The following is a 19137-nucleotide window of genomic DNA, read 5'->3' as shown; positions in this document are numbered from 1 at the left end:
TAGAAAACAATGCCATTTAACATGCTCCTAGTTAGTCCCTATGTTTCATTTTGTTGCAAATGAAGCATCATTGCTGTAGATGAGAACAGGTCTATAGTGTGTAAATAGTTAGTTATACACTTATACATTACATATCTACATCACCTTACAAGAAGGTAATCAATAACGAGTTAAATATTGAACAAGGAATGCAAATTTCTTGCTTCCTTTCACTTTCTGATGTACAAAAAATATGGTTTGGTTTTATTTCCAAAATGTTAAGTGTTGGATTTATGTGCTGCGGCAAGTTCAACAGATAGGATGAAAGATGATTTGCCTGCTTCCCTTAAATAACGTACGTCTCCATTCATGAGCTTTAGCAGCTTTCTGCTAATCAGCATGCTAATACCCTCCTCAGATTCATGTCCATCGCGTCCAAACATCTGGTTCAGCAATGTTTCTGGAACCCCAAAACTATCATGCGTTATGCTGCAAAAAATAACAAAAGCAAACACAATGACTTAGAAATCACGTATATAATCTCAAAACGGCGTGTATCAAGCATAGGAAGGTATCATCCAAAAGATTCAAACCAATTGCTCTCAACCCCTCCATACACACTTTTTTTTTTGTCGTTATTTGACCAATGTGAGAGCCTTTAGTTCTCATACAAGAGTGTATAATGTAAAAAGAGAAAATAGTTTATGCACAGACAATGTACAACAGTTTTACACTGTCATCCAATTACAAAGCTTCATTAACTTTGACAAAGCATCATCCAATACCCTCCAATTACAAGGTAATTTTTAGTTAGTTGACTGTAAAAACATTTATACTGTTAAACTAAAGTCATAAAAAAGTGATAATATGTTTCTTTTCATGTCACGTTTATTTTGCAGGCATTTAAACCAACTGAACTGAAGACCCACAAGAAAGTTTGAAATGTCCATCTGAGTCTGGAATAGATGATTACCTGAACTCCAAATTAGCAAGATGAACTAATTTCCCTAACTGCTGTTGGGTTAGCGTGGCTGCTACAACAACCTGACCTCCAGTTGGTGTGAAATTGATGGAAATCAATAAAAAGTCAGCTAAGACCTGCTGAAGCCTGATACTATCACCATATAAGGTCTCTGTTGTGATCTTCTCTTCAACATCATTGACTACTCGGATACCTTTTGCATTACTCTTTGTCATGACTTGACTTAGGGAGGCAACCAAAACTTCATGCAAAGTGAATTCAACCATCTCCAAATCCATGTAGCTGTTATGCAGGACAAAAGGGCCACTAGTACATCAAGGTCTTTACTGGAAAAAAAAAAAGTAGTTGTAAAGAATCTGATTCCTGAAATTCAGGAGTCAGTATTCACTTATCAAAACAGAACACAGTTCAAATCCTGATCTCTTTCATGTTTGACTATAAACTATTTGACACTCAATATTAAGTGTGGTTGATTTAATAGGGGCTATTGTTGATAAATGATTTAACATCACACAAATGACAAGGACAAAAGACTAGAAGCATAAATTAGGTGTGGTTATGAAATACGAAATTGTATGATTTAATAGGAACTCTTGTTGATAAATGCTCAAAATACCACACAAATGGCAAGTAAAAATAAAAACTAGAAGCAACACATTCACAGATATCATACCCATCAATGATGCTGTCAAGATCCGAGTCATCCAGAATTTTGCTAATCTGGCGTTGACACCGAATGCCCGTTTGCAGAAATTGTTTTTGTTCAGCTCCCAACTCAGTACCCTCTAACAATTTCCGGGAGAACATAATCCCATATAAAGGATTCTGGATTTGCCTTTTCAAATAAGTTAAATCTTTCAGTCTTTTCAATGAAGTTTGTTCAGATATGCGCTGAATGTGTAATGCTTGTTGCAGCTCTGCACTTGCTAGTTGCAAGAAGCAGAAGACACCAGTAACTACACCTTCTGCATCCAATTTCTTAGTCATAGAAAGAATACATTCTACATGCTTTCCATCACGAGCAAAGAAACCAAAAGGAACCTTCTCTGTTTCCAAACCAGCCATGGCTGTATTAAGTACAATGCTAAAGTTAACAACAGCTTCATGATTCCTTAGGCGACAACAAGCTATTTGGGTCCCGAAAACCTCTCCTAAAAGCATTTTATCCATTACCTCCTCTCGCTTCCATCCAGTTAATTTTGCCATAGCTGAATTCCATTCACAACACCAACCAAATTCATCTGTGCCAAATATTGGAGGGATCAATGGGTTTGGGTTCTGTACAATTGCCTTGTAGTCACCTTCAATTCGGGTGAATTTGTCCATCATTGTTTTCTGAGCAGTTATATCTTGTGCCAGAAAACAAACTCCCACAACATTATCTTGAAGATCCCTGCTTGCACAAGCATTAACTACCAAGCTGATGGGACCAGAATCAATCTTCATATGATGTGTTTGGATCTCAAATTGGACATTTCTCTCTTCCTCACCTAATCATATTGTAGCATAACAAATCAATTAAGTAGAAATATGGAAAGCTAGGATAAAGTATCTTTTGCAATGCTCCATTCCTTCCTAAGTCTTTTAAAATTGAATAAAACTTGGAAGCTGTTATTCTTTATTAATGAAATATTTATGGATGGTTGTAGAGAACATAACATCCCCAAATCTAAATATCATTACACTCATTTCAAAGTTTGCTTATGAATGCTAAAACCTAAAAAAAAAAAGTAAAAGAACATAAGAGCTAGAATAAGAATAAGATGGGGAAAGGAAAAAAGGCATACCCTGCAATGCCATGTCCAACATCTTCTTGACTCTATCTACTGAAAAATCCTCTACAAGTGTGAGTAAATGCTTTCCAATAGCTTCATCAACTGGAAGACCTGTCAACTCAGCAATTTTTGTGTTCCATCCATTGATCATCCCATTAACATCAACCGCCAAAATTGGCACCGTTGCTGTTTCAATTAACCTTACCACCTCACTTGTCACTGCATCCAGTTCTTGCATTCCTTCAATCTTCAAATCACCTAGCCTTGTATCGATAGCATATGTGCTTATCTCCATGCTCTGTGTCTCTTTGAATGCATCTCTCAGTATTAACTGCAACGAATGAATGGCATCCGTTTCATAGGTCTTCCAGGGTAAGCTCCTTGTCTTCACAACTTCAAGGAAAGCCTTGAATGATGATCTTGGATGCACCCTCCTACCATCATCCCTTTCACCAGGCTCATGCTTTGCACCACCCCATCGGATTTCTGAGGCTGTGTGAGACCGAAACCAGAAAAGTATATCTTTGGAAGCTATTCTGGCAGCTGCCATTCCACATGCAATATCACCAAGAGCAGCAGCCCCAGGGAAGCCTGCATCAGACAAGCTATCTGTACAAAAACCTGTGGAATCCTCATGGCACTCAAAGAGCCACAAAGCTATCTCTTTTATCTGAGATTCACTTGGTGTTACCCCTAATCGCCACACCTTGTTTTTATATAGCAGGGCTGCTCCATCACACTTCACAAGATCCATTATATTAGGACTTTGTGAAACAATGCCTAGGGGCTCACCTTGCACCAGCATATCACACAAGAGTGTTTGAGTTTGCAGGATGTTCTTCTCAATAATCTGATACTCTATCTCTAGCTCTTTGCTCACATGAACCGCAAATACTTGAGCCAGAAATTGACAAGCATACCTAAGAGGGAAAGGAACGAATCTGGGAGTAGTGTGATGGCAAACTACTAAACCCCAGAGTCTCTTACTCTTCTGTGGTTGAACAGCATCAGAACTATCCCCATCTTCATCATTGTCATTTACCACAACTGCCATAACCAAGGAAGCACTAGAATTCATGTTCTCCATGTATTGCAAGTGGCAACTATGAGCAGCTCTCAAGGTTGATCCACACAAGGTTAAATCAAATGGAATTTTTTTGTCTTGAAGCACATTCACATGCTTTGCACAACAATCAACTATCATACGCACCTTGTTCTTCATAAACAAAAAGCGTGTCGCCTGAGGAATATCAGTGGCTGGGTAGTGCAACCCCAGATATGGCTCTAGGCCTGGCCTTTTAACCTCAGCAATCACTTCCCCATGATCATCCTCATGGAATTTATAAGCCATCACTCTGTCATAACCTGTGAGCTCAAAAACCTCTCGAACCATTGTGTTACATAGTGTTTCCATGTTCCCAGTAGTCAAGGATTCCAATCTAGTTATTGCTTTTGCTGCAAGCTTGTAGGATTGCAGGGCTCCTGATGCAGTCATGGGAACTTCATGAGGCTTGACCGGCTCAAAATCGATGATCACACTACCGGTAACACGATGGATAATTGCATAAAAGGGCTTCCCAGAGGTCTTGCAATGGACTAGAATGGGGTTATGAAGTGAAACATCCCCAAATCTCAGTGCCTTCTGAATAGCAGCAGAACTTGGGGCAGTGAAAATAGTTCTTATGTCAGTGCCAATGCCAAGAGCAGGGTGGTCACCTACACTGGGGACAGCATGACTAACCATGGTGAGCATTTCAGGTGCATTCTCACTGTAAGCAATGACCTTGCATGTTTTCTCATCTAAAGCTAACAAACACCCAAATGGCTGGATAAGCTTGATTTTCTGTGTCTGATGGAGGTAAGAACTTGTTGCTCTATCAGACCTTGGTTGATGGTCTCCACTGACAGTACCAGCAGGAGACATTCTCACTGAACTGGAGTAGTCAAAAGAACTACCCGATTCCTCAAAAGTTGCATGCAGTTTTGCATCTAAAGTTGTCTGAGCCATCCTCCTAGCACTGAGTCTTGATGTTCTAGATCTGCCAGAATTATTGCTGGATGATTGGCTGGGCCTTGAAGAGGACATTGTCACTTCAACTGCACTTGAAACCACAAGCATAGAATCACTAAGTTAATCTCTCACAAGAAAGAATGGAAACTGTTTGCTCTAGTAAAGATGCAAAGCTTCTAAGAGTATGGACCTAGTCAATTCACATCATCCTTTCTCACTGTCACAATTGTAGAAGAGAAAGTGGATTTTTCCACACATGAAGAACAAAACTTTGAAAGGATTTCAGTAAGTAATGATAATTAATGATCCAATCATATCCTGTTGTAATACTCTATCCAAAGATCAAACAACAATAATAATATTAAGAATCTTTATCATTAATCTTCCACTGTTATCTGATGCATATGGTAAGAGGTTATAAATTCTTCAGAGGAACTCATGAGCATGCACTCAACTATACACTTTTTCAGCAAAACAATAGTTTCTCTTTCTTTTTTTTTTTTTTTTTTTTGCAATTTGATTTTCATTTTTTCCACTTTAATTGTCAAGAACAGTAATTGGTACGGAACCTTAATTGACCCGGAAACTACAGAAAACATCATCCAGAGTACGGTAAACAAGAATTTTCCGTGGTCAAAAAAGAGTACATACATCAGAAAAGTTAAGAAAAGCAAATTTAAGAGAATAAGGGGTAGTGATAACCCAACCTACCCAAAAAGAAGGAAGAATCAACTAAAGCAAGGAGAAAGAAAATGAAGAAAGGGAAAACCCACCTTGCAAGGAAAAATTCTGATGAGCAGAGAGAAGGGTGAGGTTTTTATTAGAAGCAGAAGTAGCTTGGGAATAAAAATCCCCGCTAGCAACTTTACTGTTACAGCTGCATCTGCATATATATGTCTGGTTGTGAATTGTGACGAAGCACAAAATCTTAATCACCGCCCTTTGGGATTGGAACTTGGAAGTTGGAACCCCTTCAAGCTCACAGAACAGAACTCAGCAGTTAGAACTGAGACACTGCCATGCCATAATAATAATTTAATACTCTCTCTCTCTCTCTCTCTCTCTCTCTCTCTGGTGCTTACTTATATTTAAGTATTAGTATTATTCAATCATTATAGCATATTAGTAATAGTAAAGAGTGGATTGGTTTCTAAATAGGCAAAATACGGAAGGGACATGTGATGATGATTGCAGCCGTAAATAGCAACATGCAGCTTTTACGGACTCTGATCACGATCTGCATCATCACCTTCAACTCTGACTTTCCCTTTTGGGAAGAGAAGAAAATACCCAACAAAAATTTTGGCTTCAAAGTGGGTTTGCTTCTAATTAAGGTTTATTATGAACTACTGCAAGGAAACAGCAGATATAAGATGGTTGAATAGTTTTAAAAAAATAAAATATTACGAGTTTAATTTTTTTAACAAACAAAACTAACATTCTAATAATTAAAATAAAAAACTAGAAGGAAACTTTTATCTGGGTCACTCATTTTTATTTTAATTGGATATCATCTTAGCGAATGGCAACAAGAAAAAAAAGAGTTATGGGTGTCACGTGCAGCCCTCAAAGCAGGGAGGGTCTTGCGGCTTTCGGCTTTCGGCTTAACTACTAAAAAGTACTAACATCATAAGCCACAATGTGATCAAAAGTACACACACGGAATCATAAGTTTCTGTACGGTATTTACAGTGGTACAATATTTATTTGTTTATTTAGTTATTGTGGTTCGTCGGGTTATAGAAACTAACTAATATTTTCTTCTACCGATATTATAATATTTTTTTTCTTAATATTCTTGTTGATTAAAAAGTAATATTTTAATTATAAATAAAATCTGATAAAAATTTATTTTTATTAAATATCAAACTCAAATAGTATTGAACATTTATTTTTAACTTGCCCACATTAATCATTTATGTGACTTAATTTATTATTATTATAACTCTTGTTATTGTGTTCAACGTTTTAAGATTTTTATTATAATTAAACTTTTGCTTTCATAATTTTTGTATAAGATCACATGAATCATTTATTTATCAAAAATAATTTTATTTAAGTCGAATAAAATTATTATAGATGAAATTTTTTTTGCTATGAATATCTAAGATTCGAATTTAAAATATCTGATTAAACTTGAATGATTATTTGCATAATAAAAATTAATATTAAAAGTTAAGTTTAATTATTAATGTGAAACTTCAAACACAAGTATATTTAAAATACATCTACGTTAACAATACTCCTATTAATATATTAACAATGCCTCTGTATTTTACTGATATAATAAACTCAAATACCGATGCTAAATTTACAGAAGCATCTCTCTAGTGGAGGTTTATCAGCAAAGTGTAGTGTATCTTTATCGGAAGCTGGTTTATTCAATGATAGCGTAATGTGCACGTTGGGTCGCAGTCATGAGTTGGTACTTGCGACTTGCGAGCTACAGGCTTGAAAATTGGAAAGGGTTCTAATCAACTAAACACAACATGACCCAATGACTTTTGATTTGATTTGAATCCCATGATGGATAAACCAGACTTTTTATTATCTCCATTCGGCCACACGTTAGATGTTTATAATTTTATTTTTTTGAGAGCAACAATATATTTATACTACATCATACTGTGTAGAAATAAAGTGATTTTTAAAAATTATTAATTTTCTGTAATAAAGGTTATTAGCAATATTAAGTTTCTTATGTATAGACAATCATACCTATATTTGTTTTAGGAGCATGATATAAGTCTTTTTAGGTCAGGGTGATTTTTGATTTTCTCTAACTGCGGAGTATGCCCCGTTTATTATTGTATCATTTTGGGTTTAATATAATTTACATTTTTCTATAAAAAAAACTTGATCGATTGATCTTTTATTTATTAGTTTATATTATAAGATTCAATTTTTTAAAATACTTCTTAATTCAAAGATAATTTTAAATCATATAATTTTTATCCTCAAGAAAATTGTTTTATTTTTTTAAAAGTTAAAAATTATAACCTTTTGCAAAAAAATTAAAATCATCAAATGACTTTTTTACTTTAAACAAACTAGTTCGTAAAAATTAATAGCGTTAGGCTTCTTCCTGTCGTATAAAGTTTAAACAAATGATCTGTTAGTAAAAATTACCGTCCAAAGTAAATTACGAAATATTCAATGATTATGATCCAGCAAAAATTAATTATGGATTTAATAGTAAAGGATGTTGCTATCTAATATCCTCAAGGCACACTTATTAAAGATCAAACATAAATTTTTATTAAAATCAGAGTGTAATAGAAATTATGATAAATTGAATTTAACAATAACTTTTAAAGAAAATCTAATTTGTAATTTTCTTAGTTAGTAGTGTAAAGATTTTGGTTAACATTTGTCATAAAGAATGTGAATGAGATGAACGGTGGGCAACTTGTTAAAGAAGTAGTAAGCCTCATTAACGTGTGCAAATTACAGTTTTAGTTTCTCCTTAATTACATTCTTCTCATTCTCTTGCTGGCTATTCCCTACTCCATCATGATCCTTACCCCACCCATATGCAAATTCAATATCTTCCATTGATTTATTGGTTCGTCTCTCAGATCCATCCACTAATTCTCAAGCTTTCCCCACTTTCTCTAAATCTTTTCTTTATGATCCTTCCTCCAAACCCCACAGCACCATTCAAAATTAATTGTAGTGCCGACTGCTGAGGAAACGGATTCTTGATGGTGATTGGTGGAGTGGAGTTGTTGACATATCTAGTACGAAAAGTGCCTAATTAGGTTGCAGCTTAAAAGCTTTTAGCTTCCTATGTTAATGGCATATTCCTAGTTGGTATCATTGACATTAATGTTAGGTTGGGAAAAAAACATGTAATGAGCTTCGTTACAGTCTGCAGATATTTGTTGTCAAAAGTATAATTAAGGTATTTTATGGACAAAATATTAAATATACAATTCTTTAAGACAGTTGTTACAATCGGTTAAATTTGTATGACAATCAAAGGTTGCAAAATTAGTCACCTCCATCAATTACTAGTGTTTTTAAGAATATGCTACGCGTTGCTGGACATGAAACCCCAATGCAACTATTAGTTGCTTTTGCATTTGTTTTTTTACATGATTTTGTGCTAAACGTGAATCTCAAATAGAGAACCAAACAAGCACTACAGCCTGCTTTGGTACCTATGTTTTGTGCTGCTTGCTTGTATTTTGTGTTGTAAAGAATATGATTAAGATTCAGACCACCTTGTTTTGGTAGCAATTCGGTTTCCATAACAAGTTTATTTAAGAAAAAGCTAAATAGCACAAAACATTTCATGGAAACAACCACTCAGAGTTAAGCCAATCAAATGAATTGCTCTTCCTATTGATGGTAGTGTGGTCATTCACCATAACAGTTCTCTCTGATAACAATCGCATTTGATTCCGAATATTTTGCCTCCCACAATTCCCGATAATTTTTTGTTTTCGTTTCAGAAGTTGATGTCTGAGTTTGGTTATATCTGTTTACATAATTGTGTTCCAGCTTAGGGACCATTTATTGGAATAAAATGCTTTTGCTTTTGGGATTCCCCTGTTTGTAACCAAAAGTAAAAGCTTAAGGGATAAAAGAATCTCATAAGTATAAATTCTCTATGGATGGGATAGGGATACCATATTTCTTATCTGTTAGTCAAAGCCTGCAAGCTTTGCCTTAGAATCAGAACTATGTATGCATAACTGGTTTTCTTTATCAAGATGGCAGATGAACTCAACTTATGAGATCATTTAAACTAACTTACATTTCCAATTCAAAAATAGCTTGTGCCAATTTTAAAATAACCACATACCCCACGATAAGAATGTGAAAGATTACCTTTTGATTTATAAGGGACTATACATGTATAATGGAGTAATAGCATGAAACAGGAGGATTAAAATTGTTGGTTTACCATCTGTTACAAAATTACCAAACCATCCATCACAAGTAATATTTTCAGGGAAGGCAACTTGTCGGCAGCCGACCACCTTTCTTTGCCCTTGCCAATTATAACTCATCTACTCTCATGCATCCATTACAGAGCTGCTCATTCTATAATTATTCAAAATTTCAATAAAAACAAAAGAATCAAAAGCTGGACAATCAAAATTCCAATAAAAGCTAGATGAAAAATGCAGTAGTGAAACGAATCTCCAACATCCTCCCCCCACCCCCCACACATACACAAAAGAAAAGAGTTCATTGTGGGGGCAGCTCTGAATTAGTGATGAGGATGAAAATAGATACCAGAAACAAAACTAGAAAGAGATATCAACAAACAAAACTGCATTTTTTTTCTTCTTTATATCTTGGTTTTCTTTTTTTCTTGTTTCCTATCTCATATAGAATGCACCCCATACTAGAAGAGATGAACAGCAGCAGCACACACAGAAGTCCTCTAAACCAAGTAAACAAAGGGACAGTGCAGCAAAAGAAATTTGCCCAAACACTGCAGTACACATCAGCAGCCATCTAATGCGGAAGCACAGGAAAGATAGTTTGCCAACCTATTAAATTCTCCATAGCACAGAAATTTGAGGAGCTTATAATAGCAATACATTACTTAAATGACTAAGGTAGACATCATAAAGGGAACAATGTACTTCGAAATGCTTCTGAATTAAAATTAAAAATTAAAAATATAAAAGTCAATTAAAGGAATCTCTAGCTTTGCTATAGGTCAAAGATACAAGTCTCAGATAAGATGAAGGTGTATCTCCCTTTGTTTCTACAATTCTTCCATCCAAGCTTGGGACCAATAAGTAGATCACACCTCTATGAAATGCATAACTCAACTGTTGGACCATGGTAATATATATATATGTTGAACAAGGGTTTTGTACAGAAGCCACTAGATCACAAGCACAAAGCCTTACCAAACCTTGCTTTTAACTTCTTTAGTCAACATGGAAAATGGCATGGGCTGCTACACAAACAAAAGAAAAGGATTTCCATCCTGCCTGATGAAAAAATGGCATAAACGCTGTTATAAGTTTGCTTTTGGCTGGAATTTGGAGCAAAGAAATTCTCTGGCAAAAACTATATTAATTTTCTTAAGATGAAGTACCAAAATTATGTATTTAAAGTGATAATGTCTGAGGTAACCTTACAATTTGAAAACACTTGAAACAACAATAAATTAGAAATGTAAATTTATGTGAACTGAACCCATTAAAGTTCACAATTTAAATCCCTAGAAATTGGATTTTAGCATACAAATGAAAAGAGAGCACAAAAATTGTTGGACGTAGAAAAGATCTTGCACTTGCAGGGAACCATAGAGAACTGAATAACTGGACGAGAAAGATAAGATACTAACTATGTATACAGCTACTACTTATTATAAAATCTCATTGGTGCCGGCAGCCTAACCAAAATGAATGACAAACAAATTAACTGTATTAAAAATGTAACATACTTGTATATATCGACAAACATATGCCAGACCAATCTACGATCCAACAAATTTGTCCAGCTTTACAATACAAAATGACTTAAAAACGTTGCTTCCTAAGTCTCTATGCTTTTCCCTATATATGCAGACTCAAGAATGAGAGCCATTGCCAAAGATCATCAAACACATGTGAGGACATGAGTAATCAAAAGAATGAGATCCAACTAATGATGAGAAGAACAATTTGTGTTTAAATTGCTAATCAGAAAAAATTCCATAAATTACAACCACTCAAGGCCTCTCACAAAGCCGAATGAAAAATTTGTATGCACGAGTAAACCACCAAAAGTCCTAACATCTAGAAAGAGATTATGAAAATAACAGACTTAAAAAAATTTCAGTATTGATATGTACAGTGTACAGTTGTACACCACTTTTCCTGCTGAGAACAAGTAGAGATAATACCAGAATGTCAAAAAAATTCAGTTTTCACCAACCTCTCCAACGGCAGAAGTTGATCAAGCAACCCTTTCATTGTCCAATCCACATTAACCAGTTCCAAGTCTTCAATCCTTAATAATTGAATTGCAGCAAGTTCCCTGTCTATAAACTCTTGAACCACATTACTCTAAATGAATACAAATGCAAACAAACAACGGTTTGACATTTCACTGTTCCGACCACTCAAGTCTCAACTCTACCATTTTTATTGAACATTCAATCCAACCATTGCCATTTTGAGCCATAATGTTACAATCTCATCATTTTTGAACAACCCACTTCAAATTGAACAGATTATCATTATCCTCTAACAAGGCACCAAAAGAACCCAACGCAAGGAATCTTCAACAGTAAACTAAACTAATCCGAGTGGGGGTTGCATTCTTTGGAATAGAAATCATTCTTGTCCATCAAAGTTCTCAACATGGCATGAGTGAAATTAGGGTCATTGGGATCACTCGATGGAGACTCCTCATTAGGCGATTCCAACACTTTGGGCCGCGAAAAACAAAACCTACACCCACTCCTTCCACTAACGCCAGCTTCAACAATCACCACCTTACCTTCTTCTGATTTCGCGAGAAGACTCGTTCTGCTTCTGATTCTGCGCACTTGCTTCTTCGCTTTCGTGAATTGGTGCACCACCACCTTTCCAAAACCACTACCCATTCTTCTTCTGCTGCTGCGATGTTCATTCTTTCTGATTTCGGAATCGTCGTCGTCGCCGTCACTGCCTCCTTCGTAACGGTGACGATCGGATTCTGAGAACGAAATCTCCTCCTCATCGGAACAACCAGACATGAAATCAAGCCTCGATGGTTTCTCGGTCGCAGCGAATTAGGTCAGGCAAATTAGGATTCTCAATAATCATCAAAATTGAATTTCGGAAATGAACAGTGAAGAGGAGAGAGAAAGAAAGGTAGCGTGAATGGTGACGAAAGCAAAACAAAAGAATGCATAGTAGAAAAAAAATGTAAGGTACCACAAACAAACAAGAAAACCTAGATGGTTTTAAAATTCAACCTTATATATACATGTGATGTGAATGTGTTTGGTTCAATTGATTTCGATGTGTTGTTCATTTTTACGACTCTTGGCAACGCAGAGACGTCCACGTGTTAGATGTTCATTTTAGGTTTCGGTTTATTATTATTATTTTTAATTATTGGTTAGTTTCGTCTTCATATTGATTTTATGTTGTGTCTGTGTCACACATTATTGTTTTTGGGACCAAACCAATTGCTCATCCTGTCAAACAACCATCCGCCTCCACGTCATCCTAAAAGGCCAAAAATTGAAAAGAAATGTTATTCATACTCTTTTTAATACATTTTTTTTTATGATGGAATGAAATGAAGAGGGTTACGAATACGTTTTTTTAATACATTTCTTCAAATATATTCTTTCCAATGACTATTTTTTTTTAAATTAGAAAACTATTAAAGAGAATTATTAAATATCAATTAAGATCCATTAAATTTTATCATTTTAAATAAATTTTAAGTCCCGAGAGTATGTATATGAAAAGTATGTTAGAGAGTGTTTTTAACATTTTTTTATTTAAATTTTTTGAAAATCATAATATTTTTGTAAGTCTTACTTGTCGGTGTCTTTTAATCTTGTAATTTTTGATAAATTTTAAATTAATGTTAGAAGAAATACATTAGAAAGTGTCTTGCCATCCCATGTCAAAATTGAAAAAGGAAGATGATAAATGTCTCTATTTTAAAATAAAAACACTAAAATCATAATATTTTTATAAAAAAAAATTAAATATCTCAATTTTAAAATAAAAAGATTAAAATTACAAATCAAACAAAATAGGAAAATGATAATTACATTTAAGCTTAATTTAAAAACCCGGACTATTGTTCCTGCAAAGCACATGTCAAAAAATACTAGTATAACTACTAGGCGTTTCAAATAGTGCCTCAAAATTTAATTACACTTTCTTTTAGTACAACAAAAATTACTTACTCTAATAGTCCTCCCATACGAGGTTATTTTGTTGGCTCAGTGTAATTGTTCTCACAAAAAATGTGTGTTGAAGGATCATCAACTAACTTGATCAGCACTCAATTCGAACAGCACCACTTTCGGACTTAATGAACTGGGGCTTCCTTATGACCTGTTCCAAGCACTGAATAACGTCTCCAATCTGGAAATCATACCAATTGCTGATTACTACTCCACACTCAGTTCCCTTTTTCACAGTATCCACATCCTGTTTCTCCCGCTTAAGAGATGTACAAAGTCCTTCAAACACTACTTCCCCACTTCTAAGAAGCCTCAGGGTTGCTGATCTTGTCACAGAACCATCGATAACACGACAACCCGCTATCTTAACATCAGGTCCCTTGGATTTGCTCCCTTTGATTTCAAAGATATTCAGCACTTCTGCTTGCCCAGCAACGTGCGTTTCAGAAGTCCCAGGGGCCCTCTCTATTATCAAATTTCCTATGTCTTCCAAGAGGTGGTAAATTACACGGTGCAAAATTATCTATATAACCAAACCAAATGGATGTTAAAAGGAAGTCAGAGTTTCATGTCACAGAATCTTAAGCATAACACAATGTAGTTAAATATGAGCATAAGCTTAAAAAAGTCAATACCTTGATACCAGCACGAGCTGCAGCCTGACTAAGAGCAGTAGGTGGACTTTTGACATTGAATCCAACTATGCAAGCACCACAAGCTTGTGCTAAGTCCACATCAGATTGAGAAATAGGCCCAGCGCCAACATGGACAACATTTACGAAAACCTAGCAATATATAATGTGTTAGCAACAAATAGTAAATGTTAGTACAATGAAATTTTAAAGTTCATAAACTTATAGTATGTCGGTGTCACAAAGCTGGTTCACATGTATGCCACACCCGGTAATAATTAAAAGCAAACAATTCCGGGTCATCAAAGATATATAGTGAATATGATGAACAGGAACTGACTAGTGATTACATTATTTTTTTTAATACTGATCACTCAAGCAAATACCTTTTCACATGTCATTTTCATCAGACCACCAAATAAACCTTTATTAAATGGATTACTCAAAGGCATTCACAACTGCTACATCAGTAATCGAACATTTCTTGTAAATAAAAGCATTTCACTTGAAACCTTAATCAGATAGATGCATGCACTTTGGGTAAAGCATAAACTGACTAACTCACATCACCTTACCTTCTGATAAATTTAAGTTGTTAGGGTTTAGTAAAAAGAAAACAGCAAGAAGGTCCCAATCACTTGATAAAAAAGACTCTGATACCAAAAGGGTAAAAGGCGAAACTTTTACATCTCTAACACAAACTGTTTTCCCTGCCTGTGGGCAAGCATGCGCGTGTATGCAAAAATAGAAGTTTACTATAACTATAATCTTCACAAACCTGAGCACTATTTAAAGTTTTTAATGCATCAGTGACGGCTTGAACAGTTCCCTGAACATCTGCTTTTACTATTACTGGCATTTCAACCCACCGTGGAACCTCCTTGGAATCATCTGAAGTAGTTGGCTTGTCCTGTATCATCTTATTCCTAAGCCTGTTCTCCTCATATTTCCTTTGCCTACCAGAACTAAGCATTCTAGCTCGCTCCTCAGAGTGAACAACAATAACATCATCACCGGCCATTGGCAGCCCTCGAAGCCCTTCAATCTCAACAGGCATAGCAGGTGTTGCTCGTTGAGTTAACTTCCCTGTCATATCTTTAATAGCCCTTATTCTTCCCCATTGTGAGCCTACAACCACATGCTGACCACAAACTAGAGTCCCTGCCTTCACTATAGTAGTTACTAATGGACCCCGTCCTTTGTCAAGTCTCGCTTCCACCACATATGCTTGAGCAGGCCCATCAATTCGTGCTTTAAGATCCATCATATCAGCCTGAAGTAGTAAAGCTTCTTCTAGGTTATCCAGTCCAATTTTTTCAGTTGCTGAAACCTCAACAACTTGAACATCCCCACCCATCTCCTCCAGAAGCAAGCCCTCTGAAGCAAGCTGCAGTTTAACTTTTTCAGAATTTGCACCTGCTTTATCACATTTGTTAATGGCAACTACAATTGGTACATTAGCTGCTTTTGCATGGGACATGGCTTCAAGTGTTTGAGGCATCACACCATCATCTGCAGCAACAACCAGCACCACTATATCTGTAACTGCTGCACCTCTTGCCCGCATTGCACTAAATGCAGCATGACCAGGAGTATCAAGAAATGTGATTGATGCTCCTGATGGCATGGCCACCACAAAAGCACCTATATGTTGAGTTATGCCACCGGCTTCCTTGGCTGCCACTGATGTTTGACGCAAGGCGTCAAGAAGAGAAGTTTTACCATGATCAACATGACCCATCACTGTTACAACTGCAGAACGTGGTAAAATTTCTGCACCTTCAGCTGAATGTAGCCTCTTCACATTGATGCCAGCCTCCTGCATCAGCAATAAACTAATTAAGTGAAAAAAAAAATCTATAAAGAGCATCACGTGGCAAATTTAGAAGGGAAAAAGGAGGGTGGAGGGTGAAGCTTTTGAGGCAAGGACTCAGAATGAATGCAAACAAATAAAAACTTGTAAGAATACCTAAGTATAATGCTTCAACAATGGTTTTAAATAAAATATTTATCCAAACCTACCTACTCATACTTTAGGCCTAGTCTTCTCAGTTACTTTTCCCCTTAATCTTTCTATGCATAGAGCATACTGTCAATGAGACAGCCAAGTACCAACTAATTTCAGGAAAAGCATTTCATCAAGCTCCATAGATCCATCAAAACTTTTCAACAAGTCTTGTAGGTTTTATTTCAAAATTCAAAACACTAAAAAATTCTGAAAACTAGCTTCAAATCTCATATACTTCAAGTGAAGATAAGTAAATCGAGCTATTTTTAATTTGTTCATAACAAGTTGCCATTTACAAATGACAAGAACAAACAAACAAGTATTGGGATCAAACAAAGGTAGTAGGTACCAGTTCCTAATATTCACTGGTTTAGTGTCATCTGTGACAAAGAGGGGGAAAATACCATTGCGACAAGTTCAGCAATATCCATGCTCAGAAGCTCAAACTCTGATTGAAACTTTTCGCCAACATCAGTGAGGATATCCTGCAAAGAAGATACTGATCTTCCGGTGCGCTTTGCCAGTTCAACAAGGGTCATGCCTTCAAATATTTCTATTGTTTTATCAGGATTAGATTTGGTAGCTGGAACATTACGACAGGCATAAGGAGCTCCAACAGGTAGCTGGTTTCTACCACCCCTTTTCACATATACCCTCTTTGGGGTCTGCAAACCTAATGGTCCATCACTTCTTGCCCAGACTTGCGAACTAGCATGGAAGCACCTACAAATTTAATCAAAACACCTTATCTCTATGCCTTTTCTTTTTTACTTAAGCAACTTTTACATAAAAGTCCAGTACTATTCATATCCACTATGCATAGGCCATATTTTGTTATCATCCTTATATCACCTAAACTGTAATGCTATTAATGGCTCATTTTGAATCTTGAATATTATTTTACCGTATTTCACATTCTTTAGTCTCCCTGCCAAAACCAGCCACTCCCTGAGATGATTGGTTGGTGAAATCTGCATATTATAATTAAAAGAATTTGTGAGTGGCTGAGTATGTAATATATAATAAGAGCACAAAATACAATATTAAAAGCACAAAGCATGTTAATTACCCGGCACACATCTTGCTGATGCACAAACAGATTGCACAGTAAAGATTGATGCAAAATTTGATCCTGCTGCATACCTAAATGGTGTTGTTGTCAACGTTCTAGTAAAATTCATATATATTCTCTGCATTTGGATAACATAAAGAACATTATCAGCAACTGAATGAGCTACATGACATAATAATTTTTATGGGAAAAGTTCAATCACCTGCAAACGGGATACTTATCATATTTGATACAAATTTGCAATGAAAAGAAAATATGGCATATCCATATAAAAGTCAACTCACCTTCTTTCCAAGCTCACGCCACGCCATTCATAAGCATGTAACTGCAAAATTAGGCTTAATGCAAATTATTCATAAAACAATAGACAGGGAAGGTGACGGAAGTAGTTAGAAGCTCATCAATGATGGATTTATATATATGTCAGCAATAACGGCAAAAATTACAACAATATTTCAGATTGTATTAGTTTAAGACATCATTTGGCCTCTCAAGTTCTAGCTCACAAAGGTGTAATGATGAGGATCATAGAAGACCAAATAATAATAATAATAATACAAAAGGGGGTCAAAAGCCACCAGATTTTTTAACTAAAAATTTCAGTTTCTACAAGTGACTTAGGAAATCAACAACTTGACAGGGGCATTCAAGGAAACAACAGTTACTACTATACTTTCTAAAATGACAATCACTGCTGACATAGACAAGTCAAATTGCATTTAGTCAATTTCACTGATAAAAAAAAAACCCTTCTGGACTCAATGTTGTAATTTACATATTCTACTACCATCTTTGCAACACTTCAGTCATCAGACAATGTGACACGACTAGAAGAACACATTGGAAGCCAATATGGTAATCCGTTGTAACTTGTAAGGGGCAAATTCACTCTTCCTGAAGAAGCTGGAGCTTGGGGGTGAGAGCTCAATGGCTCCTACGAAAAATCCAAAACTAAGGGTAGCAAGTGGATGGCCAGATTGATTTTGAGTTGAATTAATCGAAGTATTGATCCATTAAGAAATTATTTTTTTTAAAAAAAACTACCCTTTATACGTTTAATGGATAGATTCACGGATACCTAATCACGAATCAGAATTCTAACGAAAATATATACAATTAGCTAATCCGCCAATTACCTATCATATTATTTTTCAGTTTTTTTTTTCTTTTTCTACAGCTTGTAATCTAATAATACAGAAAATTGATTGTAATAGAATGCAATATGATGGAGCCGTAGGTGAAAAAATAGCGGGCACGACTAGAATTAAAGCATAGAGTGCGAGTCTGAAACTAGAAGAGCAACACTAGTACGTTGTGCGTTGTAAGGTTAATGGATTGAAGAGTGAACATAACAGGGGCAAAGAAATAATCAATTTTATTGATAAGGTGAATAGAGAAGAGCAAAACCTGTAATAGACACGATTGCAGTGATTTACAAAAGCATAAGTGCGTGAGGGACAACAACGGCCATTACCACCGGCATAGGCATAGTCACTCTTTCCTTGTAAGACAAAACCACTGTTATGAAATTTATGGGCTTATGTCGTAAGGAAGCCACAAGGCCCAACTGGCAACTAGCTCCTCCACACAAGGAAGCCCCAATGTATATTTCTTTTGTTTTGAAATGCAGTTATGAATTATGATACTTAATCTCTCGCCCCTTTAGTTTAACAACTTTTTTTTTTTAATACGAAAAAATTTAGGTGAGTTAGATTCCTCAAAATCAAGGAACAAAACAAGTCTCAATGTTCAAAAAGAGTGCTTATAGAGATATTTATCAAGATTCTCACACTAAGAGTGAAAATA

General features: G+C 35.7%; 3 protein-coding genes across 7 annotated transcripts; all 3 read right to left on the bottom strand.

Moving 5' to 3' along the window:
- LOC114400064 (phytochrome A-like) lies at nucleotides 1-6090 on the bottom strand. 4 transcript variants are annotated; one of them, XM_028362327.1, is made up of 5 exons: nucleotides 5521-6087; nucleotides 2749-4838; nucleotides 1635-2451; nucleotides 953-1243; nucleotides 1-468 (listed from the first exon to the last, which is right to left on the bottom strand). In XM_028362327.1, exons 2-5 carry the CDS (start codon nucleotides 4820-4822, stop codon nucleotides 258-260), a joined length of 3393 nt encoding a protein of 1130 aa, XP_028218128.1. In that variant the 5' UTR covers nucleotides 4823-4838; nucleotides 5521-6087; the 3' UTR covers nucleotides 1-257. The 4 variants fall into 4 exon arrangements, with proteins under 4 accessions (XP_028218128.1, XP_028218127.1, XP_028218129.1 ...); XM_028362326.1 differs by having other exon boundaries at nucleotides 2749-4833; nucleotides 5521-6086; XM_028362328.1 differs by lacking the exon at nucleotides 1-468 and having other exon boundaries at nucleotides 1043-1287; nucleotides 2749-4833; nucleotides 5521-6090.
- A 5912-nt stretch (nucleotides 6091-12002) lies between these two features.
- On the bottom strand, nucleotides 12003-12443 carry LOC114398894. The gene has a single exon (XM_028360996.1). It carries the CDS (start codon nucleotides 12441-12443, stop codon nucleotides 12003-12005), a length of 441 nt encoding a protein of 146 aa, XP_028216797.1.
- A 995-nt stretch (nucleotides 12444-13438) lies between these two features.
- Nucleotides 13439-18887, bottom strand: LOC114400109 (translation initiation factor IF-2-like). 2 transcript variants are annotated; one of them, XM_028362391.1, is made up of 8 exons: nucleotides 18739-18887; nucleotides 17616-17669; nucleotides 17329-17449; nucleotides 17164-17230; nucleotides 16664-16982; nucleotides 15030-16070; nucleotides 14255-14404; nucleotides 13439-14142 (listed from the first exon to the last, which is right to left on the bottom strand). In XM_028362391.1, exons 2-8 carry the CDS (start codon nucleotides 17640-17642, stop codon nucleotides 13711-13713), a joined length of 2157 nt encoding a protein of 718 aa, XP_028218192.1. In that variant the 5' UTR covers nucleotides 17643-17669; nucleotides 18739-18887; the 3' UTR covers nucleotides 13439-13710. The 2 variants fall into 2 exon arrangements, with proteins under 2 accessions (XP_028218192.1, XP_028218191.1); XM_028362390.1 differs by having other exon boundaries at nucleotides 17616-17656.
- Nucleotides 18888-19137: the final 250 nt, after the last annotated feature.

This window comes from Glycine soja, chromosome 19 (genome assembly GCF_004193775.1).
Source record: "Glycine soja cultivar W05 chromosome 19, ASM419377v2, whole genome shotgun sequence".
Taxonomy (NCBI): Eukaryota; Viridiplantae; Streptophyta; class Magnoliopsida; order Fabales; family Fabaceae; genus Glycine; species Glycine soja.
Note: the sequence above shows the minus strand (reverse complement) of the source record. Positions and strands in the feature narration are given on the sequence as shown.

Coding starts and splice junctions, on each gene's coding strand:
- LOC114398894 (XM_028360996.1), bottom strand. CDS start 12,443: ATGTCTGGTTGTTCCGATGAGGAGGAGATTTCGTTCTCAGAATCCGAT.
- LOC114400109 (XM_028362391.1), bottom strand. CDS start 17,642: ATGGCGTGGCGTGAGCTTGGAAAGAAG. Junction 16,071..16,663: donor TTGCTGAACTTGTCGCAATG/GTATTTTCCCCC, acceptor TTGCTGATGCAG/GAGGCTGGCATCAATGTGAA. Junction 14,405..15,029: donor AAACTTTAAATAGTGCTCAG/GTTTGTGAAGAT, acceptor ATATATTGCTAG/GTTTTCGTAAATGTTGTCCA.
- LOC114400064 (XM_028362327.1), bottom strand. CDS start 4,822: ATGTCCTCTTCAAGGCCCAGCCAATCATCCAGCAATAATTCTGGCAGA. Junction 2,452..2,748: donor GTTGGACATGGCATTGCAGG/GTATGCCTTTTT, acceptor CAATATGATTAG/GTGAGGAAGAGAGAAATGTC. Junction 469..952: donor CTTGCTAATTTGGAGTTCAG/GTAATCATCTAT, acceptor TATTTTTTGCAG/CATAACGCATGATAGTTTTG.